The sequence below is a fragment of the Phacochoerus africanus genome, chromosome 2 (assembly GCF_016906955.1).
Source record: "Phacochoerus africanus isolate WHEZ1 chromosome 2, ROS_Pafr_v1, whole genome shotgun sequence".
NCBI lineage: Eukaryota > Metazoa > Chordata > Mammalia > Artiodactyla > Suidae > Phacochoerus > Phacochoerus africanus.
This window is the reverse complement of record NC_062545.1, coordinates 131,421,011-131,447,344: the sequence shown is the minus strand read 5'-3', so window position 1 is coordinate 131,447,344 and position 26,334 is coordinate 131,421,011. Positions and strand designations below refer to the sequence as shown.

Here is a 26,334-nt window from a genome sequence, read left to right as displayed (position 1 = left end):
ACCTGTGGGATGTGGGTAACCTGAGCTGCAAAATCAGGTGGGGCTGGCTAGGCTGAGTGGTACAGTGACTGAGGTGGAGAAGCAAAGGGTTGCCTTTGTCCTGGGCTGGGCTCCTTGGAATGTTCATGATATGAAGTGGTGGCAGTCTGGAGTATTCCTCCAGAAGCTCAAGAACACTAGTTGGAACCTAGCCTGGCTCCTCAGTGTCTGACCTCAGAGTTGGAGCCTCTCCCAGAATGGGTGCCCGCCAGATCCTGGTCCCCTCCACCTCTCCCCAGACCCTCACTCACAGTGCAGCCCCAGTGATACCCCTTTGTGTGTTTCCAGGATGAAAGGCCCCCTCGCCCTCAGGCTTCCCAACCCTGTTCCTGCCCCCACATTATCCAGTTGCTATCCCAAGAGGAAGGGGTCTTTGCTCAAGATCTGGAGCCTGCACCCATGGAAGATGGTATTGTCTACCCAGAGCCAAGTGACAGCCCCACCATGGATACCAGGTGAAGGTCCTGCAGCCCTCCATGGCCACTCCTGCCCCCCATCTTCCCTAACCTCTGAGTGTTCTGTCTTTGAACAGAGGGCTGGCCACAGGCTCACAGGGCTTGCCCACTGCTACAGCACTGCCTCATCCCCAGTCTTGTTCATAGGAGGGGCAGAAGGAAGGCAGGAGTCCAGTGGGGCTGCTGCTCATCCCTCCTCTTTCCCCTGCTGGCCTTTCTGGCAGTGAGTTCCAGGTGCAGGCACCAGTCTGCGGGGCCCTGGGAAGAGTGTACCCAGGCGGCAGGGCCTCAGAGAAGCACAGCCCTGACAGCGCCTGCTCTGTGGACTTCAGCAGCAGTCGCCTTTCCAGCCCTGAGCATCCCACGGAAGGTGAGGCTGCAGCCCTGAGGGAGGGCCAGGACCATGTGGGTCAGTGGACTGAGGTGGGCGTAGAGGCTTTGGCGACAGATGGGTGCAGCGTGATGCTTCTCTCCTCCTCCCCCACATCCAGACTCTGAGAGCACTGAGCCCCTGAGTGTGGATGGCATTTCCTCAGACCTTGAAGAGCCAGCCGAGGGTGATGAGGAAGAGGAGGAAGAGGAGGGAGGCCCTGGCCCCTATGGGCTGCAGGAAGGCAGTCCCCGGACCCCCGACCAGGAGCAGTTTCTAAAACAGCACTTTGAGACTCTGGCCAATGGGGCTGCTCCAGGTGTGGTCAGAGGGCCAGCATTTGGTCACTGCAGTCTACCCTTTTTCCCTCCTCGCCTGGCTGAGAGGGAGGGTCCAAGGGCAGGCCATGCCCGGGGGTTGCCTTCTAGGAGAGGAAGAGCTTGGGGCAAGGGCTTGCTTCAGTTCATGATTTCTATCACCCTGGCAGGGGGCCCAGGCCGGGTGGCAGAGCGGACAGAGTCTCGGAGCATCTCTTCCCGATTCTTGTTGCAAGTGCAGACCCCCCCACTCAGGTACTCTCCCCACAGTGGCCCCCTTTCCTACAAGGATCTCCCAGGAGGGCCAGTCCTGCCCCTGGGGCAGCACACGGCCTTCCTCTCTCCAAGGTTGTGTCTTCCACGCCCAGCAGTATTGTGCACTCCAGGTTTTGGGACAGCCCCTCCTGGCTGGCTTGGTGTCTGCCCTTCTCTCCTGGTGCCTCTCGTGCTGTGAGAGCTCCTCCCTGACTCAGCAGGGAGCAGCCCTGAGCCTTCTGTGGGCTTTCTTCCACGTTTCCTCCCTGTAGGGAACTGTCCCCACCTTCCTCAAGCCTGGCACAGACGTTGAGACTGGTGCAGGTGCCCCGGACTCCTGATGAGCAGCGAAGAGGCAAAGGTGCCAGTCCTCCAGGAGCACCCCCAGAGGCAGGGCCGTCACCTGGGAACCCCGGCCTGCAGCAGGCAGCCCCTGTGCTCTTGCCACGCCGCCGCCTCAACCTGGACAGTAGCTGGGCCCCCAAGAGAGTGGCCACAACCACCTCCTCAGGGGGCCTCCAGAAAGCCCAGTCCGTGCAGAGTCTGGTGCCACAGGGTGAGGAGCTGGGGGCTCAGCTCCAGGTGTGGGGAGTGTGGAGCATGGGGGCATGCCTGAGGAAGGCGACCTCATGGAGCCCCGCCGTGTCACTGTGCTCGCCAGTGGGTGGCCTTTAGTGGCTCGTGCAGGGCACGGCAGTGCCTAGGGAGTTGAGCCTCAGCACCCAGGATGGTCTCCTCACCCCCTGACCTGTGTACTTCTGTCTCCTCTGCAGATGAAGCCCCTCCACCAGGCCCATGGCTCTTACAGGAGATGGAGGCCCAGGGGCGCCTGCGCTCCCTGCCCCACACTGATGGCCGTCTGTCTCAGCCCCGCTCCTACCAGAACCCCACCACCAGTTCCATGGCCAAGATATCCCGCAGCATCTCCGTCGGGGAGAACCTCAGCCTGGCTGCCGAACCTCAAGCTCCTGCCCCAGTCCGAGTCTCCGCAGTTAGCAAGCTGTCCCTTCCCAGCCGGGCTCACCTGGTCCTGGATATCCCAAAGCCACTGCCTGATCGTCCTACCCTGGCCACATTCTCACCTGTTACCAAGGGCCGGGCCCCTGGTGAGGCAGAACAGCCTGGCTCCCCAGTGGGCCTGGGAAAGACTCACAGTACATCTGAGAGGCAGGCCTGTTTGGGGGAGGGTGCAACTCCCAAGCCTAGGACCGAGTGCCCGGCTCAGCCGGGGCCCAACAGTCCCCGTGCCCAGCAATTGCCGGTCAGCAGCCTCCTCCGAGGCCCTGAGAACTTTCAGCCCCCACCCCCTGAGAAGACTCCCAGCCCCATGGAATGCACCAGGCCAGGGGCAGCCCTGAGCTGGGACTCAGGTGTGCACAGCTCCCCAGCTCTCATCTCCTGCCCCATCCTCTCTCTCCCGTCTCTGTTGGCCACTCTCTGGCTCCATCCCATTTCTGTGAGTCCAGCCTCTGACGTTTTTCGTCCTGTCTGCTCCTGTTTTGGTCCATAAGTCACACCCCTGATGGTGAGACCCTCCTGCCAACCTTCATGATCTCTCTCTGACTCATTTGCCCCTTCAGTGCCTTCTGGCCCTCTGGGACCCCTGGGGCTGGCGCTGGCCCTTTCCTCTGGCCCTCGTTTTCTGTATGGTGTTGGGAGGGTGTTGGGAAGGAAGGAGGCAGAGGAAAGGGCTGAGGGCATCCGATGCTGGATGGGGGCGGGGGTGGTAGGCCTTTCCTGCCCTGAGTGGCCCCTGGGTGGGGAGGCCTGTAAGGGCAGCTTTGCTGGGCCTTCCTGAGCTGTATCTGTCCCTCCCAGAACCAGCAGTGAGCCTGGAGCAGTGCGAACAGCTGGTGGCAGAGCTCCAGGGCAGCGTGCACCAGGCCGTGCGGCTCTACCACTTGGTACGTGTCGGGTACCTGCCAGTAGGAAGACAGATCGTGTCGGGCATGCTAGCTGAGCATCCAGAACATAATAAGGCACTTTCACAGACGGGTGGGTGGAGCAATTAAGAACATTCTGAGTAGATGAGCGGCTTAGAGGACCAGACAGGCCTCTTGAACTGAGCACTTAGCGGTCATTTCTGGCTGAGAGCTGGAGACATCTTCATACAGGACAGTGGGGTGTAGAGAGCCCACATGTCCTAGTTTACTCAAGACCATCCCAGCTTAGTCTGTTGTCCCAGGGTAATTATTAATAGTATCCCTTTTCGGGCAGTTCCCATTGTGGTGCAGCGGAAATGAACCTGACTAGTATCCGTGAGGACGAGGGTTTGATCCCTGGCCTCACTTAGTAGGTCAGGGATCTGGCATTGCCATGAGCTGTGGTGTAAATCACAGATGCATCTCAGATGTGGCATTGCTATGGCTATGTTGCAGGCCGGCAGCTGTAACTTGATCCCTAGCCTGGGAACTTAAATATGCCATGGGTGCAGCCCTAAAAAGCAAAAAGTAAAAAAAAAAAAAAAAAAGAATCATACTAGCATCCCTTTTCATAGTCAGGAAAGATTTGTCAGCCCTAGACAGAAGGGACAGTCCAGCAGGGCCAAGCTTTGAAAGAGGAGTTGCTAACAAGATGTAGATGGTGCCATAATCTGATGGTCAGGCCTCTGTCCCTTAGCTTCTGGTCATACTTGCTGACCTTGGAGTATGGGACTCCCAGCCACACCTAGCAGGGGCATGCAGTCCCTAGATGCCCTCCTTTGGGGGGCAGCTGACCCATGGGGTGGGGGGGTCCTCCCTTTTATACATCTGTTTTGATAGTCCCCTCTACTGTTCATCCAACTCACTTCTGGGTTCTCGTTGCAGGTGGCCAGCTGCAAGACACCCTCTGCGGAGCAAAGTCGCATGACCCAGCTCCTGAGAAACACCTTCTCTTCAGTGCGGCAAGAGCTAGAAGGCCTGGCTGGGGCAGTGATGTCCAGCCCGGCCGGAAGCCCTGGGGCCGTGGGGGCTGAGCAGACACAGGCCCTGCTCGAGCAATACTCAGAGCTGCTGCTTCGAGCTGTGGAACGGCGCATGGAACGCAGACTCTGAGGTCCAGAAGCCTGTCTCAAGTGAATGCTCCCCCTATTTGATGTAGCCTCTCTTCCACTCCATCAAAACTTGTGGGGATGCTTGGAGTGGAGAGCAGGGATCAGTGCTCAGAGAGGAAGCATCTCTCCCAGCTGCTCCTCGTGGGGCCCTTGTATTTATTAATTTATTTCCCTGACTGTTGCCTCACTTTCTTGGAACTCCTGCCTCCACAGCCCCGCCAGTGGCTCATGCAGGGGTAGGTCTTGGATCTTTGTCATCTTGGTGCTGTGAGGAGTAGGAGGGCAGCCTGCCCCCTCTGGGGGAAATCAGGAAAGGCTGGCCCTCTCTTCTTAGAAGCCATTTGAAATTACTGCAGGGATCAGCTCCCTGGGGTGGAGCACACACAGGGTATTCAGTGGGGTAGAGGTGCGAAGTCGTCTGGTATCCGTGCCCTTTAGCCAACAGCGGAGCGTCACCTCTACCTCCACTCCCCCCCCACACCAGCTGCACTCCCCTGGCTGCCAGGGTGGGGGTTATCTGTTTTCCCCACCTCCTAGCAGTTCAGAAAGGCGAGTCCTCTGGCCCTCCCGGGCACCAGGGCACTCCCAGCCATCAGGAGGCTTGAGTTGGTATCAAGGCCTGAGCCCCCACATTCCACTCCCATTCCCCCTACAGAGGGTCTTAGCATTGTCTCTTCTGGTGCCCCCTTTCTCCTGGCCGGAACTTGTGATGCCAGCTATGGGACATTGCTGCAGGACAGTAAAGCCCTCTGCTGGGCAAACAAGAAGCCCTGGCCTACCTTTCCTCAGCCCCTTGGCCTTCCCTGGCCTCCAGCCCTGGTCCCCAGCAGGCTGCTGGAGCCGAGGCCACCTTCTCCCCATGTCCTGAGTGATGCTTAGTCAGAAGTCTGTGTTGGAATGTCCCTTATGGTTTACAGGGCACTGGCCCACCTTCTAAAGACCTTGGCCACAGGTGAAGTAACACACACACACATTGAGTGTTCACTGTTAGAGCACTTGGCTGGCTGATGTGCACCTGGTTTCCTCTCATGTCCTGCCCTAGCTTCATCATCCTGGCTCTGATCAAAGAACATGAAAAGGGATGGAACACACTGAGTTGCATCCCTTTTCATGGAAGCCTGAATTTTGGATTCTTGGTGTCCACAGCCTAGCTGATATGAGATGGACCATAGAGTGTCTGGCTTGGGTAGAAGGAGCCTCCCCAAAGACAGCAGTGGGTGCTGGATACTGGAGGTTGAGGAGAGGGAGGCACATGGGACTGCAGCAAGGGCCAAGAGACACACTGGAAAGGTGGTAGGTGGGACAGGTAAGTGGTAGAGGTGAGGGGATAGATTAGAATTAGAAGGGCAGATTTAGGGTATAGGGGAAGGAGATAGGGCACAGTGGGCAAGTAGATAGAGTAGGACCAAGTGGTGAAGCAGTTGTTGAAGAGTTGGGGTGAAGAACATGTGTCTCTGGGCCCAACTGCTTCCCTCTGCTTCTGGTAAGTCAGGGTAGCTCTACTGCATCTCCAGGCCTCAAAAGCCCATTATCCCCACGGACTGGCCTTTGGGCCTTGCTGGCTCTAGAGGTGGAGGCTTAGAATGAAATTGGATTCTGAAGCATGCACAGCTCTGTTTCTGTCAGGCTGTGTGCACCTGAACAGGTGAAAGCTGTTTCACCCTCACTCTTCTCTACTACCACCACTTGCATGGCCAAGCTGCAAAGAACTGGCCTGAGAATGCTCACTAAGCTGAGGGTGGATCCCGGGCAGGGCTGCAGCTCCCTTGTCAGAGTTAGAAACCCACTCCTACTGTACCCCTAACCTGCACACCAGCTGCGGTCCACTCCAAGTGGGGATCTGAGCTGGGTTTTCGCCATCCACAGTCTGTCCCTCACGAGGAAGGAGCTACACTCCTGCCAAGGTTTGTGAGGAGGTGGCCGCCCTTTCCCTACCCACAGCCCGGCGCCGGGGGCGTGGGGGTGGGGTCTTGTGGCCAGCGCTCATCCCCTTCTGCATGTGTGAGGCTACCGGCAGCTGTCACTGCCCCCGTTCAGATTTGACCTGACCCAGTTTCGAAAGCCCCTTATTTATAACTTTTATACTTTGTCGAGGCTGTGGCGCTTCCCTCCTCCCCAGGTCTCAAGGGGCAGAGGCTATTTTTAACATGTCCGTTTGTATTGATGTATGAACTCATCAATAAACAATCATTTGCTAACTAGGATGCCTGCGAGTGAGGCAGGCGAGAGAAGGCGCAGTGTCCCGTCAGGTGGGGTGGAGTCGGTCGTCTGAGGAGGTGGGGATTGGGGGGATGGGGGAGGCTGGAGGCGCAGACTTCACTGGCGGAGAGTGGAGGGGACGCCGCTGGGAGCCTGGCGGAACGCGGGAGCCGCAGGGAGGGGCGGGGCCTCGGGGCGGGGCCTCGGGGCGGAGGCGGGGTCTTAAGGAGGGAGGGCGGAGCCTCGGGCGGCGGCGGCGTCATGGCGGAAGCGGCTTTGGACGCCGTGCGCAAGGAGTTACGAGAATTCCCGGCTGCGGCGAGGGGTGAGTTGGGTGGCTGGTCCACCGACCGCCGAGCAACCTCAAGACCTTGGAGGGACTTGCTGGGAACCGGGTCCCAGGCATTCTGTCGTGGCCCTTCCCACCCTTTCCTGTTGTGAAGGCTTTAAGGTGGTCGGTTCACTGTCTTTGAACCCTACTCGATCTCTTCACTCAGGAAAAGACTCCTCCAAGCTGGGAGCACTACAGACTTTTTGGGAGGATTGGAGGCGGCTGTGCTGGTGATCCCTGGCTCTTCCTCTGCTGGGTTTTTATTTTTCTCCCTCTCTCCCTTATTTTCTTTTTTCTATTTTCAAGTAGTTTCTTATCACCGAATAGTAACACAGGGACCTGGTTTAAAAAACAGCGGACTCATCTTGCTGGTCTCTGCCCCCGCTCATATTGTTCTTTTGACCTAGAAGCCTTTCCCGCATCCTCCTAAAGCCCCCAAACCTATTCAGTTCTTCAAAACCAACCTTTAATCCTAACTCTGTCCTAGAAAATTTCAGCCCTAATTGAGCTTCCCTATCACTGAATTCTATTATCTGTTTTCCCTTTTGCAACTATTATATACCTTCTGCTTTACATCACTTGTCACTGGTTCATGTTAATCTAATATACCCAACTAGACTGTAAACCTGTCCAGAACAAGATATATGTCTGCTAGACATCCCCAGCATCCTTCAAAGAAAACAATAAAGGAGCTAAAAATAAATATCTATTAAATAACAGCAGACTTATAAATTCCCTCCCATCCCAGGCTCCAGTGTGCCTCATCCAGAAGTACACTGTTAATATCCACACCCACGTATGACTGACTGTATGTCTCCGTTTTTATATAAATGGTTGCCTGCTAAGTACACTCTTCTGTACTGTGTATCTTGAAAATCATTTCATATCAAGCTACCTCAGTCTTTTCCACACCTGTTACTAGTGTTGCAGTTTACTTAGCCCACTATTGGTAGGCATTTAGGCCATTTCCAGTTTATTTTCAATACTGTAACGAATACCTTGAGTATTTAACAAGTCCTTAGTAAGCACTAAGTGTGCCAGGCTCTGTTCATTATGTTTAGGCTTTATCACATATCACTGAACAAAACAAATCTCTACCCTCGTAGAGCTTATATTCCTTTTTTTTGTCTTTTTTTTTTTTTTTTTTTTTTTGCCATTTCTTGGGCCACTCCCACAGCATATGGAGGTTCCCAGGCTAGGGGTCTAATCGGAGTTGTAGCCGAGGCCTACGCCAGAGCCACAGCAATGCGGGATTTGAGCCGTGTCTGCAACCTACACCACAGCTCACAGCAACGCCAGATCGTTAACCCACTGAGCAAGGCCAGGGACCAAACCCGCAACCTCATGGTTCCTCATCGGATTTGTTAACCACTGCGCCACAACGGGAACTCTGAGCTTATATTCTTTTTTTTTGCTTTTTAGGGTTGCACTCGTGGCATATGGAGGTTCCCAGGCTAGGGGGTCTAATCAGAGCTATAGCTGCCGGCCTACACCACAGCCACACCAGATCTGAGCAGCATCTGTGACCTATACCACAGCTCATGGCAATGCCAGATCCTTAATCCACTGATTGAGGCCAGGGATTGAACCCACAACTTTATGGTTCCTAGTTGGATTCGTTTCCGCTGTGCCACAATGGGAACTCCTCATAGAGCTTACATTCTAAGTGAGGAGACAGTCAACCATAGGCACATTGAAATGAGTAAACAACATAGAAAAAGTGGGTTGCAAGATAAGTGCCATGGAATTAAAAAAAAAAAGCAAAATGAGGCTCAGGATGTGGGGCTGGGGTAGAGGCTACAAGTTCAAGTAAGAATTGAGGTGGAATTGCTATTGTGATTTCAGTGTGTTAAGGACCCAACGTTGTCTCTGTGAGGATGGTGTTAGGTTTCACTTAGTGGGTTAAGGATCCGGCATTGCTTTAAGCTGTGGCATAGGTCACAGGTGTGGCTCAGATCTGATGTTGCCTTGGCATAGTCTGGCAGCTACAGCTCTGAATCGACCCCTAGCCTGGGAACTTCTATATGCTCCCAATGCGGCCATAAAAAGAAAAAAAGGGAGTTCCTGTCGTGGCTCAGTGGTAAAGAACCCAACTAGTATCCATAAGGATGTGGGTTCAGTCCCTGGCCTCGATCTGTGGGTAAAGGATCCGGTGTTGTGGTGAGCTGTGGTGTAGGCCAGCTCTGATCGGACCCCTAGCCTGGGAAATTCCATATACTGCAGATGCAGCCCTAAAAAGACAAAAGAAAAAGAATTCAGGGTAGGCCTCCTTGCTAAGACGACGTTTGAACACTGGCTTGAAGGAAGAAGGGAATGGATGAGCTGAGCAGACCTCTGAGAGAAGAGTATTCCAGGTAGCAGGCACGGTAGGCAAATGCCCTAAGGTGGGAGTATAACAGGTGTGTTCAAGGATTAGTGAGGAGGCACGTGTGCCTGGAGCAGAGTCTTTGGGCTCATGTATATTTTCGTTGGTTAAATTCCTAGCAGAGGAATTGTTGGACCAAAGGAATTGTTTGGTTCCTTTTTGAAATTCTCACTTGGAAGCCCCAGGAGGGAACAGTGGCCATTCTCCAAAGGAAATCTATTAAATGGTGGGAAAGTAGAACTGAAATAATTGCAGAAATTATAAAGAGTTAAAGAAAGAGGCAATTTCCACATATTTTAAAAATTTGAGTTCCTAGGTAGCCTAGGGGGTTGAGGATCACTGCTGTGACTTGGGTCATTCCTGTGGGTTCAGTCCCTGTCCTGGGAACTTCTGCATGCTGTGGGTGCAGCCAAAAAGAAAAAAAAAAAACAATCCAGTGGGTGCAGCCAAAAAGAAAAAAAAATCCCTCCAATAGGGAGATTTATTGAGCCCCAAATCACACTCCCAGGAGACTGATTGCATGGGCTTTCGTGACTGGGAAGGCCCATTACCAGATTCCCCACCACCACCACCACCACCCTCGTTCCCTTATGTCCCTGGCACCTTCCATCTTGCAACTCTAGCCAGTGAAGCAACCATATTTATTTTTCAGTTTTCCCGGATCCACCAGGGTCTTCCCACTCAGCTTCAATTTTTAACCTAAAGACATTTCACTTTTCAAGTGGTTGCAAGGTTGAGATGACCAGCATAGAGACTTGATCATCAGAAAGAGCACGTGACCTCAGTTGTGAAAATGAGTGTAGTGGCCAAGACATTCAGGCTAGAACTCAAGGATGAAAACACAATGAAGCCTTATGCCCTTGATAAAAGCCGGGAGGAAGGCATTCCAGTCTGAGTGAGCAGCAGGAATGACGTTGGGCACCACCTGAATAGAGTGTGTGCTAAGGGGCAGGCCCCAGACAGGAGGAAACCAGACTGGAAAAGTAGGTTGGGCCTGATCACGGAGCACCTTGAATGTGTGTCCAGGCCAACTGCATTTTGTAAGGAGTAGTGGTAAGCCATCAAAGGACTTTTAACTAGGGGTGTGACAAGATGAGGTTTTATTTTAGGAAGATGACTGGGGCCAGGGTGCGGGATGCTTTGAGGAGTAGAATTAAGCCAAGGAAACCAGTTCATTCACTGATGCAATCATCCAGCCTGGAAATGTTGGAGACTTTCATTCAACCATTAAGCAGATATTTACTGAGCACCTGCTATGTGCCAGGTACTAATTCTAGGTCCCAGGTATCATCAGTGAACAAGACAAGCATCCCTGCCCTTACGAGGTATACATTCTAGCAAGAGAGACTGGTAAACAGGATACATATATAGTGTGTTAGATGGTAATAAATGACAGAATAAAAGGGGAAGGGGTATAAGGACTGTTGGGGGCAGGTTATAATTTTAAAAAGGGTGGCCAGGGAAGGAAGCATTATTAAAGTGACATTGGAGGACCCAAATGAACTAGTGTTGAATGTGGACACCAGCAGAGGAAAGGGGGGTGTGTGGCTCGAGACATACAGAAGGTAGAATGAACAAGACTTAGAAATAATCAATAGGATAACAGGAATGAGGGAGAAGAGAGTCTAAAAGAAGAGACTTTTTTGTTAGCGTGACACAGGGCCACTACTGACGTCCACACAGATGCCCCACTGCACAGTCTGCCCAAGTGCACATGGCAGCCCTGGGTGTCTGAAGATGGTTCTGTTTGGTAAGACCTTTCTTTTCCTCCAGGGGGTTTGTGTAGCAGTCTGTCTCCCCAGTTGTGAGCTTCTTGAGATGATGCTCAGATCATCCCTTAAAACCTCCACGTTGGCCAAGCCAAGTATGGAGCACATTTAGGGTGCTAGTGTATACTACCATTTGAGGGGGTTTTCCAGAACCTTGTCCTACCCACCAGCATTCGCTGTGAGGCCTCAGCCCTGCTCATTCTGGAGCTCCCAGCCCTGCCTCAGTGGCTGCCTTTCCTAATGGATGTCAGGAGGTTGGCCACTCCAGAGTGGGGAGGCCAAGGGTCTGCTATGCAGGGCCAGACCTGTCCCTGTGGAGGGTTTGGGTTATGGGCTGAGCAGCAGCCCCTGGCCCTGTGGATTCTTAGGGGCCATCCTGATGTGTTTGTGGATGTCTCACACTTTCTCCCTTAAATTTCACTCATTCTTCTATTGCTGGTTGTCCAGGGCCCTTTGGTCAACTATAGGCATTGCCTGGCAACACAGTGTGGCCTGCCGAGAGAGGATATCTCTCTCTCTTTTTTTCCTTCTTTTTAGGGCCGCACCTACAGCATATGGAAGTTCCCAGGCTAGAGGTTGAATAGTTCCCAGGCTAAGTCATAGGCATAGCAACTCGGGATCTGAGCTGGGCCTTCGACGTACACCACAGCTCATGGCAATGCCAGATCCTTAGCCCACTGAGCCAGGCCAGCAATCAAACCTGCATCCTCATGGATACTAGTTGGGTTCATTACCCTGAGTCACAATGACAACTCCATAGAGAGGACATCTCTTATGCAGGCAGTGGGGCAGCTACTGGGTACCGTTGGCTTCAGCTTCCCTACCTGCCCCCTTTCTCTCAGAACTCAGTGTGCCTCTTGCTGTGCCCTACCTGGACGAGGTCCCCAGTCCACTCCACTTCTACCGGGACTGGGTCTGCCCCAACAGGCCCTGCATCATCCGAAATGCCCTGCAGCACTGGCCAGCCTTCCAGAAGTGGTCCCTCCAGTACCTCAGGTGGGGGCTGCCCTGGGTAGGGGTGGGGATGGGGCGGTGCTTTGTGGCATCTGGGCATGGCCTGAATGTCCTTTCTTCCAGAGCCACCGTGGGCTCCACCGAGGTGAGTGTGGCTGTGACCCCAGATGGTTATGCAGATGCCGTGCGAGGGGATCGCTTTGTGATGCCCGCTGAGCGCCGCCTGCCCCTGAGCTGTGTGTTAGATGTGCTGGAGGGCCGAGCCAAGCACCCTGGGGTCCTCTACGTGCAGAAGCAGTGCTCCAACTTGCCCAACGAGCTGCCCCAGCTGCTTCCTGATCTGGAGCCCCATGTGCCCTGGGCCTCTGAGGCGCTGGGTGAGTGGAGATGGGGCTGGGCAGGGAAGAAATGGGAAGGAGGGAGCCAGATCTGCTTGCCACTTGGCTCCCTTTGGTGATGACAGCTTATAACCTAGGCCTCATTGGGTCAGGTCCCTAGGTCTCAATTTCATTTCAGTGAATTTAAGAAGATTGCCACCCTTCCTTCTGCCCCAGGGGACAGAGGTCCCTTGCCATGCTTGCCCACCTCTGCCCCTTCTCCTTGCTTGTTCCCTGGAGACCCAGCATCACTACCTGGTGGTAGTTCCCGGCCTGGTCTTGGGGATGACCTCTTCCAATTGCCTTCTCTCCTCTGATCCACAGGAAAGATGCCTGATGCTGTGAACTTCTGGCTGGGAGAGGCAGCTGCAGTGACATCCTGTAGGTGTCAGGAGAATAGAAGGGGGGGGTGTATGGGAAGGAAGGTGAGGCTGAGTGAGGAAGGCTGGGCCTGGATGAAAGTTGACTGACTATTCTCTAAGGTTTCTGAGATCTGGTGGCGGGGGTGTGGGGGGGGGACTTCCTCAACAGCTCAAGTGAATTAGGGTGCCCAAGGCATGGGGGTAGGAGACACTATATCCTCTAAGTCCCTAGAATGCACTCTGAAGGCCAGCTCGATCAGGGGATGAAGGCAGAAGAACCCTGTTTGTGCAAATTCCCCTCTTGGTGAAAATGAGCCCAGGGTGAGCATTGAGACCCTGGCGGGCAGGGGTCTGAGATTCCGTATGCCTGCCAGACTCCTTGCCCCCCTGCCCTGGGCCAGCTCTGACTTTGTGAGCTCTTCTGTCACACCATAAGCTGTCATGGGGTGTAGGGCCCCAAGCATGATCACCTGCCCCCACTAACCCCACCCACTGGGCCTTCTTTGTGTCACTAGTGCATAAGGACCACTATGAGAACCTCTACTGCGTGGTCTCGGGAGAGAAACACTTCCTGCTGCATCCACCCAGCGACCGGCCCTTCATTCCCTATGGTAGGGGGTGCAGACTGCAAGGGCTGGGGAGCAGGTGGCCAAGGGGGCAGCCAGGAGCCCGGGGCGGGCTGGGCTCCAGGCCTGAGGTGTGGACACAGCATCTCCATTGCGCTAGGACCCCTGGCCCTCTTGCCCCTGCACCCAGGGAACAGGTGGGAGGGACTGGCAAGCTCCAGGCCCTTTGAAGATCCCCACACCTTTCTCCATCTGGCTTCAGAACTGTACACACCAGCAACCTACCAGCTAAGTGAAGAGGGCTGCTTCAAGATGGTGGATGAAGAGGCCATGGAGAAGGTGTCTGCCTTGTTTCTGGGCCCTGGGGAGAGGGGAGGTTAGGAGGCTGGGCTCTGAGGAGCAGGCATAAAAGAAATGGGGGAAGTTCCTATTGTGGCTCAGCAGATTTCGAGCCCAACTAGTATCCATGAGGATGCAGGTTCGATCCCTGGCCTCGCTCAGTTGGTTAAGGATCTGACATTGCCGTGAGCTATGGTGTAGGTCACAGATTCCAATTCGCCCCCGAGCCTGGGAACTTCCATATGCCACAGGTGCGGCCCTAAAAAAGAGAGAAATGGGGTGGTGGCAGTTTGCTCTGAAAATCCCTATGTCTGGGGCCTCCCACTGCTGCCCAAGGCAGGGCCCAAAGTGTTTACCTTTGAGAGGGAGAGAGCTGGAGGGCTTGGGGGCTTTGGCTCGCTCCCTGGAATGTGCTGTGCCCCCAGGTGCCGTGGATCCCACTGGACCCCTTGGCTCCAGACCTGGTCCGGTACCCCAGTTACCGTCAGGCCCAGGCCCTTCACTGCACGGTGCGGGCTGGCGATATGCTCTACCTGCCGGCCCTGTGGTTCCACCATGTCCAGCAGTCGCACGGCTGCATTGCAGGTGAGGGGCTGCCCGGGTTACCTGGCTGTGGCTGTGGAAGCGTGGGTTTGAAGGGGCACCCTCATGCTCCAGGCTCCATTCTCCCTGCAGTGAATTTCTGGTACGACATGGAGTATGACCTCAAGTACAGTTACTTCCAGCTGCTCGACTCCCTTACTAAGGCCTCAGGCCTCAACTGACGGAGCCCTGGTTGTCATTGCCAAGAACAGCTTGTGGAAAAGGTCGCGCCCCTCCCAGGCCGGTTCTAGAGGCAGACTGGAGTCGGAGGTGCTGGCTGCCAGTGGGGGTTAGGGTCGGCTTTGACGGATCCGAAGGCACCAGGCAGGCCTGAGTGTGGGCTCCTGGGAAGTCGGCGCCCAAGTGAGGCAGCAGCAGCCTGTACTGGAAGAGGGGTGGGCTCAGGGCAGCCCCGGGACCTTGGGCAAGTTACTGCCTCAGAGCATTGGTGTCCTATCTGTGAAATGGAGATAATGATGGGTCCTGCCACACGGGGTGATAGAGCCGAGGTCTGTAGGATGGCACAGGCCCAGCGTAGAGGAAGTGATCAATAAAAGGCAGCTTGACTCACGTGTGCTGAGACTCCCTTGCAGTTGCCTTCTGTGCTCTGGTGAGGGCTGGAAGGTTCAGGTGAATGTTTCCTGAACCTTGGTTGGGGGTGAGGGCTGGGGCCTGCAGTGCTCTCTGTCCCCTAGAACCATCGTGGCCTCCCCGGGACGGGCAGGCTGACCTCAGTCTTGGTGTAGCTCTGCAGTGTGGAACTCATTGACTCAGGGCCTATAAAGCTCTTCCTAACTGTGCTTGTTTGCTCTTGTCCTCCAGTTCCTGGGCAGCTGGTGGGGTCTGCTGATCAGGGGGTCACACTCGTTGCTCTTGTAACAAGCGCTGACAGGAGGGAACAGAAACCCCTGTCCCTCCTGAGGCTGTTCCCCGATGAAGGAGTGGGTCCCCACACTCAGAATCCCCCTCCCTGCCCCATCCTGGCTCTGGAAACCGAAGAGCCCTCTTTCCTGGGTGCCAGCCCAGGGGCCTCCTCCCCAGCCACCCAGTACCAGCTCCAAGGTGGAGGCAGCCTGGCAGGCAGCCTTGAAGGGCTGTTGCATAGAACAAGCCGCAGCCCTGCCAGGTTATGCTGGGGCCTGGGGTGCTCCTCTCACATTGGCCAAGGGCATCCATCAAGACCGGGCGGTTCTGTCACCCTGGCACCAGGAGGTTGCAAAAGGCCCTGCAATAAGGGATGCGGCTCTTAGGTTTGGCACTGCTCTGGGGCCCACTCCCTGCTTTCCAGACCTCAGGCCCCACCTTCCAGGTTCCTGCTCAGCCGCTGACAGTGAACTTCCTTAGGGGCTGTCCCTTGAGGTCTAGGCCTGGATAGTGGGGCAGAGGGGGCATGGGCCCAGGTGGAGATGGCTGGAGAGACCCGTCTTCGGGTGTGTTGAACCCCCAGCACGAGGGTGTCAGTGGCTCCAGGTAGGATTAAGGTGTCTCATTTCCTGGACAGGAGGCTGGTCCAGGAGTGGGTGTGGGGCTTGGGTGAAGCGGAGGCGGTTGGGAGGAACTGGGGAGGAGCTTGGGGCCAGCTGGGACATCCCTGGCGCTGGGTTAAAAAGCTGACAGTCCTCAGTCCTGCAGGCACTGCTCGTCATTCCTTGCTCCAAAGACTCTGCCCCATGGCTCTGGTAAGACCCAGTAGGGCACTGGTCCCTCTGGTGCCTGCTTAATGCTGCTGCTTAAGGGAGCACTGGGCTTCTTCAGTGTTTGCTGGCCTTGGCCCGGGGTGGGCAGTGGAGGCTAGGGAGGAGGCAGGGTCTGGGGATGCGGGATCATCCTGAGTTCTTCCTGCTGTCCTGAGATGGCCTCCAGACAGAGTTCCCTGGCACCGTGGTTTGGGGCCTTGAGAACTCAGTCTCCCAGCTGCTGTCCTGGGGCCCCAGAGGAAGTGGCTGCTCCCGTTCTCCCTCTGACTCAGTTGCTTGGGGTGTGGGGGCCCCAGGGCTGACATGATGGATGGGCTTCTCCAGCTCTGCCTCTGAACTCCATCCATCAGAGCTCTCCATGAGGCAGGGCTGAAGGCCAAAAGGAAGAGTTGGTTGGCACAGGTTCTACCTCCCCAGACCCACGGTCGTGGGTTTGGATGGGGCCACCTGGGGACCATCTTTAGCCTGAACTTGTAGCACCTAGAGGACCAGAGAGCCTGTGCGTGGTCCTGATTTGACAGCTGCTGTCCCTAGCCTAGTGGAGAGACCATTTCCAGAATTACCTTTCGGCCAAAGTTGGAGAGGCTGGGAAGCAGCTCAAGCAGGGAGACCAAGGCCAAGTGGTGCCCTGTCATACCTCTTCCCCTCCCTCTGTAGCCATCCACAGACCCTCTGCCGCTCTGGGCCCCTGCCACCCAAGACCAGCCTCAAGTTTGCTTAGTAAAGGGGAGCCAGGGATGTGGGGTGGGAAGAGTTGGATACTGTACCGGGAAGCAGATCAGTGTGGGGGCTGTGAGGACAAGTCAAGCTAGTATGGCCCAATCCTGGCCCTAGGTCTTAGGCAAGCAACTACCTAGCCTTTCTGTGCCTCAGTTTCCTTGTGGGGCTGGTCATAATAAGTAGTCCCCACGCAGAGGGTGGGTGGGTGATTAAATTGGGTTTGTATACATAAAATCCTTGGACCAGAGCCAGCACAATGTTGTGTAAGACTTGGCAGGAGTCATCAGGAGATATCACAGCTGCCTTTTGGCTCAGGACTCTGGTGGGTGGGGGACAGGCCTGAGGCTGGGCGGGTTCAGGATGAGGCCTCAAGGTGTCACCCTAGCCTTCCCTTTGGCCCGTGTTGCCTTTGGGCCCATCAGCCAGCAGTAAACCTATTTCTCCTGCCTCTGTAGGCAAAGGTGCCTGGGACCTGCTTGCTCACCATTCGTGTCCTGCAGGCCCATGGCCTGCCCTCCAAGGACCTAGGTGAGCGCTGGGCCCAGGGAGGGCAGTAGTTCTGCAGCAGGATTCGGAGTGAGGCAGGGCAGTGGGAAGAGATGTGACTAGGGCCCGGCACGCAGGGTGGTCCTGGAGAGGATGCTGGGAGGGGTACCGGGTGGAACGTAGAGATTGGGCCTGCACCTCCTGGCCCAGCCCTGCTCCATCCTCGCTTGGTCTCCTGGGACTGCCTGTGATGGAAGCAGCGGGTCTGGGAAGGGCCCTTGGCCATCACCGGGAGCTTGTTCTTCCTTCCCACAGTGAGCCCCTCTGACTGCTATGTGACTCTGTGGCTGCCCACGGCCTCCAGCCACCACCTCCAGACACGCATGGTCAAAAACAGCAGAAATCCCATCTGGAATCAGAGCTTTCACTTCCGAATCCACAGCCAACTCAAGGTGGGCGGGTGTTGGCCCTGACCCTGCTCACTGTCCCTGTCCACCCACGGCCCCTTGTTTCCTGTCCCACCCCTTTCCTGCAGCCCCCTCACTCTGTTCCTCTTTCAGAACGTCGTGCAACTCAAAGTCTTTGACCAGGACTTCCTGACCAAGGATGACCCCATGTTGTCAGTGCTGTTTGACGTGGGGACTTTGCGGGCTGGGGAGTCGCGGCGCGAGAGCTTCTCATTGAACCCTCAGGCAAGACTGTGTGTGGGGCAGCGGAGGGCCTCAGCCCTGGGAAGGGGGTGTTTTGGAGGGTGGCCAGGTACATGGCTGTCTTCTCCAGTGAGTGGTCCAGGCTTCCTGGTATCCCAGAGGCCTCTGTCTGCCAAGAGCTGCAGTCCATCAAAGAGCAGTCCTGGAGTTCCTGTTGCAGCTCAACAGGTTACAAACCTCACTAGTATCCAAGAGGATATGGGTTTGATCCCTGGCTTTGCTCAGTGGCTTAAGGATTTGGCATGGCTGTGGTGTAGGCTGGTGGCTACAGCTTCGATTTGACCCCTAGCCTGGGAACCTCCACATGCCGCAAGTGCGGCCCTAAAAAGCCAAAAAAAAAGGGGGGGGGGAGCAGTCCTGCTTTTTTTCTGGCTTGGTCCCTAAGCCAAGGGCAGCTTTCTTGGAGCAGAGAAGGAGGGCAGTGACTCTCCTCGCCACTGAGACCTCAGCAGCCCAGGTCTACAAACACATAAACTCTCTCACTTATACTCCTCACACTTGCTAACTTGCTTCTCTCTGTCCAGGGTGAGGAGCGGCTAGAAGTTGAATTTCAGCTGCAGAGTCTGTGAGTTGGGCCATGGGGCACATTCCTGGTGGGAGTGATCATGGGAAGGCCTGAGCCCAGCATACCCGGAGCTCACCCTTCCCAGAGAGGCATTGGGGTGGAGGGGGTGAGCCTGGGCTTCCTTGAGGGGTGAGAACCTTGGAACTCCAACTCTGGCTCAAGGTCTGTGGGGGCTTTTTCCAGAACTGACTGTGAGCAGCTCGTCAGCAACGGCATCCTGGTGGTGAGTCTAGAACCCTCCCTCCTGCCATCTGCTCACGCTCCTCCCCAGGCCTGCAGCTCGGGCCCACCGTACGGTAGAGCTGAGTTGGGGAGGCCCTGGGATTTCAGTTCAAGAGGGCACACCCCCAAGCATATGTTCAGTGACTCAGGGCCAAGGTGATACATTGCTGAGGAGCAGGAGCCAGGGTGCCAGGAGGCTGGGGTCTCCACAGAGAAGGGGCTAGAGTCTGAGGGGTTCTCTTTATGACCCAGGCCCGGGAGCTCTCCTGCTTGCATGTTCGGCTAGAGAAGGCTGGAGACCAGAAGGGTGAGCCCCCGACCCACTGGAAGAGCTCCCAGCTCTCAGCCCTTGTCTTCCCCTTTCTAAGGGGACCCTGGAGGGGATCTGGCACTGGCTGCCCCCAGTTCTCAGGCAGGAGCAGGGGCTGGGGGCCGAATCCACTCTGGAGCATTTGCCCTCAGTCCTCAGGGTGGCTGTGGCAGAGCCCCATCTCCCTTCCTCCATCTCAGTAGGGGGAGGGAAGCGCCCCCACCTCTGGTCCCTTCAGCTGAGATCCCGTTCCCAGCCTCTCTGCTCTGGTTCCTATTTCCAGAGTCAGAGGGCAGAGTGCAGCTTGTGGTTCCTGGGTCCTGTGAGGGTCCACAGGAGGCCTCTGTGGGCACCGGCCCCTGGCACTTCCACTGGCCAGCCTGCTGGGAGCAGGAACTGAAGATTCACCTGCAGGTAGACTGTTGTTCTGTCCCAGTACCGCTCTGTCCCTGCTGAGCTCTCCTCCCTCCTTCCCTGAGCACCTCCTTCCAGCCTGCCCCTCTGCTCACCCCGAGTCCCCTCCCCATCACTCCCTGGCAGAGTCAGTACCCTGTGAAGTTAACCTTGGCCTTCTGTCTCCCTTCCTACTGCTTCTCTGTCACCCCCCCGGGCAATCAGCGAGGCTTTGTGGTAACCAAAAGCTGGAGATTCTTAGGTCTTCCTTCATCCTGTCTGCAGGATGCCCCCCAAGAGCAACTGAAGGTGCCCCTGAGGGCCCTGCCCTCTGGCCAGGTGGTGAGACTCGTCTTCCCTACCTCCCAGGTACTGGTCACCTGGTAGAAGAAAGCCAGTTGCATGGGCAGGGCTGGTCTGCTTCTGCCCTTGGGTCCTGCCCTGGACAAAGGCTGGGCCAGGCTCACAGGAGAGGGGTCCTCTGAGCATCTCTGCCTTCAGGCCTCGGGCTGGCCCCTGTGGAAGATGGCTGGGGCCCGAGGGAGCATGGGGCCATCATGGGAAACGGCTTGGGCTGGGGGAGGGGAACAGGGAGGCCCCTTTTAGTAACTAGGGCATTCACGGTTTTCAGGAGCCCATGATGAGGGTGGAGCTGGAAAACAAAGAAGGGTAAGAGTCTGGCTGGGCCCTGGGAAAGGTCATGGGGAGCGACAGCCAGGGCACTCAGCCTGGAGGAGCGAGGGGTGATGGGGCAGCTCCTAGCAAGACTGACAATCATGAATCTTAAGGTGCTCGGGGCTTTCTCCGAGGGTGGGGTGCGAGGTGCAGGAGCCTTGGCAGATGAAGGCTCTTTTTGTTAAATTTCGCATGCATTCCTAACTTAGTCAGAGGGGTGGGTGCCTAGCCCAGTGTCTGGCACCTGGGAGGCACATGATATTTGGCTGGAAACCCAGATGGCAGGCGGAAGCATGGTTAGAGGCACAGAGAAGGCAAGGAGCAAAGTTGGGCTGCTCTGGGAGGTAGGCTTGTGGGTGGGCCTCAGCTGCCCCTCAGGAGACGGGAGGAGCTGCTCACGCTGGTCCTCTGCAGGCCTGGGAGCTTAGCTCCCCACCAGGAAAAGGGGTGACCCCATCTCCTCTGGAGTGATTTTTGGGTGGATGATGCAGAGAGGCCTACAGACAGAAGTAGATCCCTGGTCCTAGGTCTCAGTAGGGTATGATGAGTCCTGTCGAGGGTCCATGGTGACTGAAGCTCTTCAGTCACCGCTTTCCTGGTCCTGTGAATTAGCTGTGCTGCACTCCCCAGGGGTGTCTCTGCAAGGATCTGGCTTCATCTTCTCCACCTCAGAGTCCACACCTTGCACTTCAGTCAGATCACAGGAGCAGGGGTGAGGGGTGGGGAGAGGAGAGGAGAGGATGGCGGTGGGCTTTTTAGGGCAGGCAGGCTGGCCCAGCTTCCCTTTCTGTGACGAGGCCGGGAGCTGCCTCATGGTCCCCTCCTTCTCATCCAGGCCCAGGGAGCTGGCTGTGCGGCTGGGCTGCAAGCCCTGTGCCGAGGAGCAGGCCTTCCTGAGCAGGAGGAAGCAGGTGGTGGCCAAGGCCCTGAAGCAGGCCCTGCAGCTGGATGGAGACCTGCAGGAGGACGAGGTCTGGGGCCAGAGCTGGACTGGGTGGGGGTCCTCTGGCCCAGTGCTGGATGCTAGAACTGGTTGTGCCCTAACCAGACCAGAGCTGGTGCCGAGGCAGGCTTGGACCCTGCTCTGCTTCCCTCTCACTGGGCTGTTGTCAGGAGCTTGGTCACATCAAATGCAGGACACTGCAAAAGGCACCAGGCACTGGTGAGCTGCCCGCTGGCCTAGCCTGCCTTCTGTTTCTTGATCCTCAGCCTGGTTCAGGTTTTGAGACTGGGCCCAGTGTGTTTGATCAGTGGGGCATACAGCCTAAGGGCTGTCTGCTGGCCTGGGGCAATCCCTGGAGGTACAGCTCCATTTCGGGCATCTCCCAGGAAAATAACCTCTCCTTGCAGGAAGGGGAGGGGTGGCTATGTGGGAGACTTTGGAGGTGGCCCTGGGGCTTCAAGAAATCAGTCACCAGACTCCTCAGGGGCTGGAGGTGAGGAAATGAGGCCTGGAACTTGGCCATTTCTCCCGGAGTTCTTGAAACCAAACAAGCCTGACCCTTGCAAGGTTACTTCCAACTAGACCCTTCTCCACAGGCCTGACCTGATCAGGTCCCCAGAGCCCTGATCCATCTTGGCTGGCCTTAGCTGTGGGTGAGCTGAGTGGCCATTTGGCTTGCTCCCTCCTCTTCCTGAGGCTTGGCCTTCCCTGTCCCTAAGGCCTCTCTGAGCCTGGTTGTCCCCTTTTCAGATCCCAGTGATAGCTGTTATGGCCACCGGTGGGGGGACCCGGGCCATGACTTCCCTGTATGGGCAGCTAGCTGGCCTGAAGGAGCTGGGCCTCTTGGATTGCATCTCCTACATCACAGGGGCCTCGGGTGCCACCTGGTGAGCTGGAAGGAGGTGGTGTGCAGGGCCTGGGGGTGGCTAGCTGGGTCCTGGGGCAGGGGCGGGGAGGTGGTGGCGGTGGTAAGGCTTTCAGACTCCACAGGTCCCTCTGGCCAGATTGGAAAGGGTGGGAGACCAAGAGCCAGAAAGAAAGGTGCGCAGGGGGACCTGCTAGTTTCTGTTGGGCTGTTATCCCAGAGTAGAGAGCCCAAGGCATGCACTGGGGTCCTTGAGGGATGAGCCCCTGGCTTTGGCTTTTCCCAGGGCTTTGGCCAACCTCTATGAGGACCCAGAGTGGTCTCAGAAGGACCTGGCGGGACCCATCGAGTCACTGAAGACCCAGGTGACCAAGAGCAAGCTGGGCGTGCTGGCCCCCAGCCAGCTGTGGCGGTACCGGCAGGAGCTGGCCGAGCGTGCCCGCCTGGGCTACCCGACCTGCTTCACCGACCTGTGGGCCCTGGTCAGCGAGGCACTGCTGCATGACCAGGTATGGGAGGGGTGTGAGTGGGAGCAGGGAATGGGGGTGGTCAGAGCCGGGGCCCCAGGAGGCCATGGCTTCAGGTTCAAATTCTCTTCCTCCAGCCCCACGACCACAAACTCTCAGACCAGCGGGAGGCCCTGAGTCATGGCCAGAACCCTCTGCCCATCTACTGTGCCCTCAACACCAAGGAACATGGTCTGACCACCTTTGAATTTGGGGGTGAGCAGCCCTAGAGCTGAGACCTGTGCTCTTGCAATTGGAGGGGTGAGAGGTAGCTGGGCCTGTGTGTGAAGGTGGGTGTGGCACCCACTGCTTCGGGGCCCGGTCCCATGCTTTCCAGAGCCTGTCATCCTCCCAGAGTCACTCTGGCTTCGGGATGGAAGCAGGGGCCGTGGGTCCCATGCTTAGGGTGCCAGCGACAAGGCCAAGCCTCCTGGTCAGCAGGCTCCCTGACGTGGGGCCCCGGTAGGTGTGGTGGGGCCCGATGGGTGGGTCCTCAGGTTCTGGGCCCCAAGGTGAGCCTGTGTGGCCTCTTCACAGAGTGGTGTGAGTTCTCCCCCTATGAGATTGGCTTTCCCAAGTACGGCGCCTTCATCCCCTCCGAGCTCTTTGGCTCTCAGTTCTTCATGGGGCGCCTGACAAAGCAGCTTCCTGAGTCCCGCATCTGCTTCCTGGAAGGTGAGGGTGACTGGGAGGTGGGACAATGGGACCCAGGGAGATGGTGAGCCCAGAGGTCCCAGCTCAGTCACTGGGATGTTCCCTGGTCCCCACTGGGCTGAGGGGAAAGGTCAGACTGTTCCTCCCATGTCTTCTCCTCAGGTATCTGGAGCAACCTGTACACAGCCAACCTCCAGGACAGCTTGTATTGGTCCTCCGAGCCCAGCCAGTTTTGGGACCGCTGGGCACAGGATCAGATCAGCCTGGGTAGGTTGGGATGTATTGGGGAGCTTCGGGGTGGCCCTCAGGCCTTCATGAGTCCACAGAGGCCAGAATAAAGGTCCAAGGGTCCCCGTTTCTCCTCTTCTTGATTGCAGACAAGGACCAGGTCCCCCTTCTGAAGGTAGAAGAGCCTCCCACAGTGGCCGGCAGGATAGCTGAGTTTTTCACTGACCTTCTGACGTGGCGTCCACTTGCCCAGACCACCCACAATTTCCTGCGTGGCCTCTCTTTCCACAAGGACTACTACCAGCATCCTCACTTCTCTGCCTGGAAAGGTATCTGCTTTTCTCTCCCTGGTCCAGCTCTCGAAAGTCTTTCCATGGCCGTCCTGGGGTTCCTGGTCCAGACACTCACACTCTCTAGCCCCTTGGCGCCATGCCCTTTGAGCTCAGGTCCCTGAGTTGCCTGGAGCCGGAGCCCCCTTTTCCTCTCACGTTGGGGTCAGGGCACATGTATGGGGCCTCGGGAGCTGAGGTGCTGCTTTGGCAGGAGGGAGTAGGAGGCAGAGGGTAGAGCCTCCCATCAGCAGCAAGGAGCTGGCATGAGGCTGTGGGGGCCGGTGCCCTCAGCACACATGGCAGCCGCTCTCTACTCGATCCCCTAACTTTTCCAGCCACCAAACTGGATGGCTTCCCCAACCAGCTGACCCCTGCAGAGCCCCACCTGTGCCTGCTGGATGTTGGCTACCTCATCAATACTAGCTGCCCACCTCTCCTGCGCCCCACACGGGATGTGGACCTCATCCTGTCCCTGGATTACAACCTCCACGGAGCCTTCCAGGTGGGCTGAGTACAGTCTTGGGGGGAAGGGGGCAACCCCAGGCCTGGCCTCAGATGGCCTCACATCCTCACTCTGGAGAGATCTGCTTTGGAGTCTGGTGTTCAGGCCAGCTTCCCTTAGGGGCTGTGACAGTGACACTATGTGAGTGAGTGAAAGGCTGTGGATTCAGTGAATTCACCCCACCAGGGAACTTTGCGGGATGGGGAAGCTGGAGATTTTTTTTTTTTTATCCTTTTTAGAGCCACACCCGCAGCATATGGAGGTTCCCAGTCTAGGGGTTGAATCGGAGCTGTAGCTGCCAGCCTACATCACAGCTCACAGCAAACACTAAGGCCAGATCCTTAACCCACTGAGCAAGGCCAGGGATCAAACCTTTGTCCTCATGGATGCTAGTCAGATTTGTTAATCATTGAGCCACGATGGGAACTCCACTGGCAATGTTTTAAACTGCATTTTATATTTGAGTCTTTTGCTGCACCTGCACCCTGGGTTTTTTCACTTTGAGTTTCGGGTCTCATGAAGGATTTTGCCTCCCAAGTTCAGAACTGGGATTGGTGGCGATGGGGGTTCATTGGCAGCCCAATTTGGCTGAGGCCAGAAGAGCTGGTGCAGAAGGGCTGCCAGGCTTAGAGCATTTCCCCAGGCTGGACTCTTGGATGCACTAGCATCTTACTTGGCATCTGGGCACTTAGTTCCACGTCCTGGTGGACCCCTGTGTTCAGTCAGCCCAGTGTGGATACCAGGAGCCCATGGGCCCCTCCTGCTGATGCCCCTTCTGCCTGTCCTGCAGCAGCTGCAGCTCCTGGGCCAGTTCTGCCAGGAGCAGGGCATCCCGTTCCCACCCATCTCACCCAGCCCGGAGGAACAGTGCCAGCCCCAGGAGTGCCACCTCTTCTTGGACCCCGCCTGCCCTGATGCCCCCGCTGTGCTGCACTTCCCTCTGGTCAATGCCTCCTTCCGGGAGCACTCAGCCCCTGGTGAGCCACCACCCCTCCTCTGTCCTTTATGCCTCCCCCAGGTGACCCTAAACCCACCCTCCACCCCAGCACATTTCCCCCATCCTGGCTTCTCTCCACAGGAGTCCGGCGGACAGCGGAGGAGCAGGAGGCAGGGCAAGTGAACCTCTCTTCCTCTGACTCCCCCTACCACTTCTCGAAGGTGACCTACAGCCAGGAGGACACAGACAAGCTGCTCCGCCTGACGCAGTACAACATCTGCAACAACCGGGAGCGGCTGCTGGAGGCCCTTCGTGAGGCTGTGCAGCGGCGGAGGCAGCGCCGGCCCGAGTGACAAGCAGTGAATGGGGGTGGGGATGCTGTGACTTCCTGGGGGGCCTCTAGCCCAGCCCCATGGCCCCCGATTTTCAGGCTGGTTCCCCACCTGCCTTGATGCTCTGGCTGAGTTGTGATGGAGACGACCATCAGCAAGTTCCAGAGCCTCTGGGGGTTTGGACAGCCCAGCCGTGGGATCCTGCCCTCTAAGTAGCTCATCAAGGTGCCCAGCACCACTCAGACCTGGCACTGAAGCCAGCAGCACCCCTGCCATGGATGCTTTGGAGTAGGTCGAGGGATTTAAACAGGGGCTGGGCCCACTCTTCTCAGGCCGGGAGAGGCCTTGTCCTCATACTGTGGCTGGAGAGAATTTGGAGGTTCCGCTAGAGGGGGGCCAGTATTGGCCATGTTTGTGTACGTGCCCAGCGCCCCGTGACCTGCGTCTCCTTTCCTGTCCCTGCCACCTCGAGTAGCTGTACAGAGTGAGATAGAGCACTTTATGTATTACAGGGGCTCATACAAATGTGACGCGTTATGGAGATTTCTGTCATTGCTGCCAAGAAGGGCCTGTCATTCCACCGTCTTAGTTACACAGGGCAAGACTGGTTTAGAAAACAAAATATCTCCCAGGCACCTTAAAGCTGGCGAGTCAGCCTGGGCTGCCCCCAAAGAGCTGGCTGTGAGCTCCTGGCCCTGTCTGCTCCACTCCAGCCCAAGCTCTGCAAGCAGAGAGGCCACTTGGGCCTGGAGGTCTTGCTGCTGCAGCCCTGGCCCTGCTCAGGTGACTCACAGGCAAACCAGCCAGCACCCCCATCCTCCTCACCCAGGACTCGAAGGGCTGCTTCCTGTCCCATGGTAGGGGTGGCTAGACCTGGGACCAGGTGTTAAGGGTGTGACTTCAGCAGGCTGTAATGTTGGCAGGGCCCCTCTCCTAACATGGA

At 56.6% G+C, this 26,334-nt stretch overlaps 3 protein-coding genes across 7 annotated transcripts in view; all 3 read left to right on the top strand.

Moving 5' to 3' along the window:
• MAPKBP1 (mitogen-activated protein kinase binding protein 1) overlaps positions 1–6,671 on the top strand; it is a 55,262-nt gene extending 48,591 nt beyond the window's left edge. For 2 of the 3 annotated variants that reach the window (XM_047766648.1, XM_047766646.1), the window contains 8 exons: positions 328–494; positions 719–864; positions 986–1,183; positions 1,352–1,436; positions 1,709–1,992; positions 2,210–2,806; positions 3,255–3,340; positions 4,244–6,671. In XM_047766648.1, the coding sequence (XP_047622604.1) occupies positions 328–494; positions 719–864; positions 986–1,183; positions 1,352–1,436; positions 1,709–1,992; positions 2,210–2,806; positions 3,255–3,340; positions 4,244–4,471 (1,791 nt within the window). In that variant the 3' untranslated portion in view covers positions 4,472–6,671. The remainder of the gene's footprint in view (positions 1–327; positions 495–718; positions 865–985; positions 1,184–1,351; positions 1,437–1,708; positions 1,993–2,209; positions 2,807–3,254; positions 3,341–4,243) is intronic. The other variant, XM_047766647.1, reaches the window with a different exon arrangement.
• A 232-nt stretch (positions 6,672–6,903) lies between these two features.
• JMJD7 (jumonji domain containing 7) lies at positions 6,904–14,896 on the top strand. 2 transcript variants are annotated; one of them, XM_047766620.1, is made up of 8 exons: positions 6,904–6,994; positions 11,977–12,130; positions 12,212–12,465; positions 12,790–12,846; positions 13,343–13,438; positions 13,656–13,732; positions 14,158–14,317; positions 14,408–14,896. In XM_047766620.1, the coding sequence occupies exons 1-8, from the start codon at positions 6,931–6,933 to the stop codon at positions 14,494–14,496; spliced, it is 951 nt and encodes a 316-aa protein (XP_047622576.1). In that variant the 5' UTR covers positions 6,904–6,930; the 3' UTR covers positions 14,497–14,896. The 2 variants fall into 2 exon arrangements, with proteins under 2 accessions (XP_047622576.1, XP_047622575.1); XM_047766619.1 differs by having other exon boundaries at positions 14,390–14,896.
• Positions 14,897–15,015: 119 nt separating this feature from the next.
• Positions 15,016–25,916, top strand: PLA2G4B (phospholipase A2 group IVB). 2 transcript variants are annotated; one of them, XM_047766617.1, is made up of 20 exons: positions 15,016–15,993; positions 17,187–17,259; positions 17,533–17,669; positions 17,778–17,909; positions 18,452–18,492; positions 18,676–18,715; positions 18,967–19,021; positions 19,308–19,438; positions 19,703–19,786; positions 20,049–20,086; positions 20,928–21,063; positions 21,786–21,922; positions 22,187–22,409; positions 22,505–22,622; positions 22,944–23,081; positions 23,223–23,327; positions 23,438–23,617; positions 23,956–24,122; positions 24,913–25,099; positions 25,201–25,916. In XM_047766617.1, the coding sequence occupies exons 1-20, from the start codon at positions 15,985–15,987 to the stop codon at positions 25,410–25,412; spliced, it is 2,343 nt and encodes a 780-aa protein (XP_047622573.1). In that variant the 5' UTR covers positions 15,016–15,984; the 3' UTR covers positions 25,413–25,916. The 2 variants fall into 2 exon arrangements, with proteins under 2 accessions (XP_047622573.1, XP_047622574.1); XM_047766618.1 differs by lacking the exon at positions 22,944–23,081.
• The last annotated feature ends 418 nt before the right edge of the window (positions 25,917–26,334 follow it).

Excerpts from the sequence above, each read along its gene's own strand:
- JMJD7 (XM_047766619.1), top strand. The coding sequence starts at position 6,931 with ATGGCGGAAGCGGCTTTGGACGCCGTGCGCAAGGAGTTACGAGAATTC. Across the intron at positions 12,847-13,342 it reads GGCAGCTGCAGTGACATCCT|TGCATAAGGACCACTATGAG; the intron begins GTAGGTGTCAGG and ends TTGTGTCACTAG. Across the intron at positions 13,439-13,655 it reads CCGGCCCTTCATTCCCTATG|AACTGTACACACCAGCAACC; the intron begins GTAGGGGGTGCA and ends ATCTGGCTTCAG.
- PLA2G4B (XM_047766617.1), top strand. Across the intron at positions 17,260-17,532 it reads CCTGCCCTCCAAGGACCTAG|TGAGCCCCTCTGACTGCTAT; the intron begins GTGAGCGCTGGG and ends TCCTTCCCACAG. Across the intron at positions 17,670-17,777 it reads GAATCCACAGCCAACTCAAG|AACGTCGTGCAACTCAAAGT; the intron begins GTGGGCGGGTGT and ends TTCCTCTTTCAG.